The following is a 2,429-nucleotide window of genomic DNA, read 5'->3' as shown; positions in this document are numbered from 1 at the left end:
AAAAACAAAATATTACAACAATTTATAACAACCTTTGCAATAACCGGATAACACTCAACCTCATAGCAATTATCCTTGCAAATAAGACTTTTTGCAAGGGTATTCAAGCGTTTGTGATGGATAATACCATCACAACTGCGTTATTTTTTCCTACTAGGTCCAAAACTCAATATCCGTAATTATCGTCAAATATCGTGTAGCCTCCCCTCCGTGATCTTGCTTCTCTATCGGCCTACAAATTAAACCAAAAACTTGTTATCCTCTATGCACAATGACAACTACAGTAGAACACGACAAAAAATCGAGATGCAAACTCACCCTACTTATAAGCCTTTCGAACTCTTCAGTTCCATTTTCCGCGATATATTTCTCGGCAGCGGTTAAAATATCATCCGGTTTGCCAAAAATACCCTTCCTTCGCGGTAAATACCATATTTGAACTTTTGGGTTTTTGTAAAATGGTCTAATGAAATGCTTATAAACATAAGCAGCTCCATTGAAATAAGGCAATACCAACCAACAAGTAGCAAACAACTTAGCATATGGCCAGATTGGGAACCTGAATCAAGAACAATCTTAGTTCGTTATTTTATTATTTAAGTCGTCGTTATATTGCCGTTTTATGATCTAAACGGATAGGCCCCATTTCAGACCGTTACATGGATAAGGCTCGATCGTTTAGATAAGTTCAGATAAACCGAAATACGGCAAAAATAGAGTAAAAGAAGGGTTTATTTACCATTCAAGAAACTTTGAAAATGTAAGCTCAAAGAGGGTGAGTAATGAGTAGAGAACCCAATAAGTGAGCCATTGTTGGTCATCTGTTTGAGATCTGGTTTCTATGGCTTTGATTGAAGCATATCTGGTCAAACAACAAGATTCCATGAAATATCGATTGGTAAAGGATTACATTACACATAATTACGTGATTATGATTATATGCAGGGCAAATGATTGTGTGAGAATAAGAGTTCAGGTGAGAAGTTTAAGAAGAGATCTGGACCCCTTGATTACTTTTAACCTCAGCCCCATCCCATGAATTGCGCTTGATATGAGAATTGATCCGATGTATCTCGGTGTACCGTATTAATATTGATCTTCAATTAGGATTGATTCAAGGATGAAGATCCCTTCTTACCATTCTCATCAAAACTTCCATCCTCACCGAAATCCAACATTTACATATAGAGGATAGGGTTTGGGTGAGAATGGAAGTTATTGTGAGAATGGTAAGAAGGGATCTCCACCATTTGATCAATCATAACTGAAGATTAACACTAATGAGATACATCAGATCTATTCTTGTATCAAGCGCAATTCATGGGGTGAAGGCGAAATGAAAAGTGATAAAAGGGTCCATATCCCTTCTTACCCTTTTCACCTTAACTCCCATTCTCACACGATCCTTGTCTATATGTAGATGCATGCTTGTTTACAAATCAGTTTTTACGTGTTATTCCAAAATATGTGAAAATTCAGTGTTTATATAGTGTTTATTTCATATGTGAAACATTCATAACTGTATTTTGTGAATAGAAAAAAAATAATTCTGAATGTTTCACTTTTACATACGAAACAAACACTGTATATTTTTCACAGATAAAATAATATATGAAATTATTGAGTGAGGAGACCATTAAACCAAAAAAATCCCACTTACAGAGGATAGACAAGAGCAATCACTGGCCTGCCAAACAAAAAACAAAAAATCAAAGATTTTAGGGATCTTTTTATGATTTACAAAATTTATTGATCAACACTAACAACTGCTATGTTTTTTTTCCCCTTTCTGAAAGACAAAAATCTGTACTTAGATTTCAAAAATTTGTTCAACATTTTCATGTATAATACTGATTTCAAAAGGCTTTTGCAACAAGAGGTATCTCTACATTTTCTGGATAACCGTGGGTTTTCGGATCAGCTTACACGCACCGAGTAATCCTCGGGCGACCAAGAATGACCCGGATCGCAGATGAACCTCCATAGCCACAAGCAGCTTCTGGATTCGAACCCTACTATATCTCCTCTCTAAAGTTAAATCGGTACACCACAACTCAAGTGATTATGAAAAATTATCTCTACATGTTACTACGTTAATGCGAAAGCAATAAATACAAATATTTATTGGTGTTTAGAGATTAAACAGAGGGTTTGACCATAGAAATTACCCAACAAGGACATCAATGTTCTTGGCCACCACAGAGAAAAAATTTTGAGAAGCCATCTCCAATTTGTTTCAAGAAATTACCAACATGGACTTTTATAATGTGGGAAAATGGCCATCGCTTTTTTCAAAAGTAAATTCCTTTTAAAGTTTGAATTGCAAGTCGAGAGGTCTTTGCAAATTGTATGAAAAAGTAAAGTATTTTTAAAACTTTCGTTTTGGTACCTAAGATGTAAAGTTTTAAACATTTATGTATATGGGTAAC

The 2,429-nt window shown here is 35.0% G+C and overlaps 1 protein-coding gene across 1 annotated transcript; it reads right to left on the bottom strand.

Annotated features, from left to right (window-relative positions):
• On the bottom strand, positions 1–2,228 carry LOC112527985 (HVA22-like protein a). The gene is made up of 5 exons (XM_025138863.1): positions 2,169–2,228; positions 1,661–1,687; positions 740–862; positions 319–559; positions 1–232 (listed from the first exon to the last, which is right to left on the bottom strand). The coding sequence occupies exons 1-5, from the start codon at positions 2,222–2,224 to the stop codon at positions 167–169; spliced, it is 513 nt and encodes a 170-aa protein (XP_024994631.1). The 5' UTR covers positions 2,225–2,228; the 3' UTR covers positions 1–166.
• Positions 2,229–2,429: the final 201 nt, after the last annotated feature.

This window comes from Cynara cardunculus, assembly GCF_001531365.2.
Source record: "Cynara cardunculus var. scolymus isolate 2C chromosome LG 15, CcrdV1, whole genome shotgun sequence".
Classification (NCBI taxonomy): Eukaryota; Viridiplantae; Streptophyta; class Magnoliopsida; order Asterales; family Asteraceae; genus Cynara; species Cynara cardunculus.
This window is presented reverse-complemented; position numbering and strand designations above follow the sequence as displayed.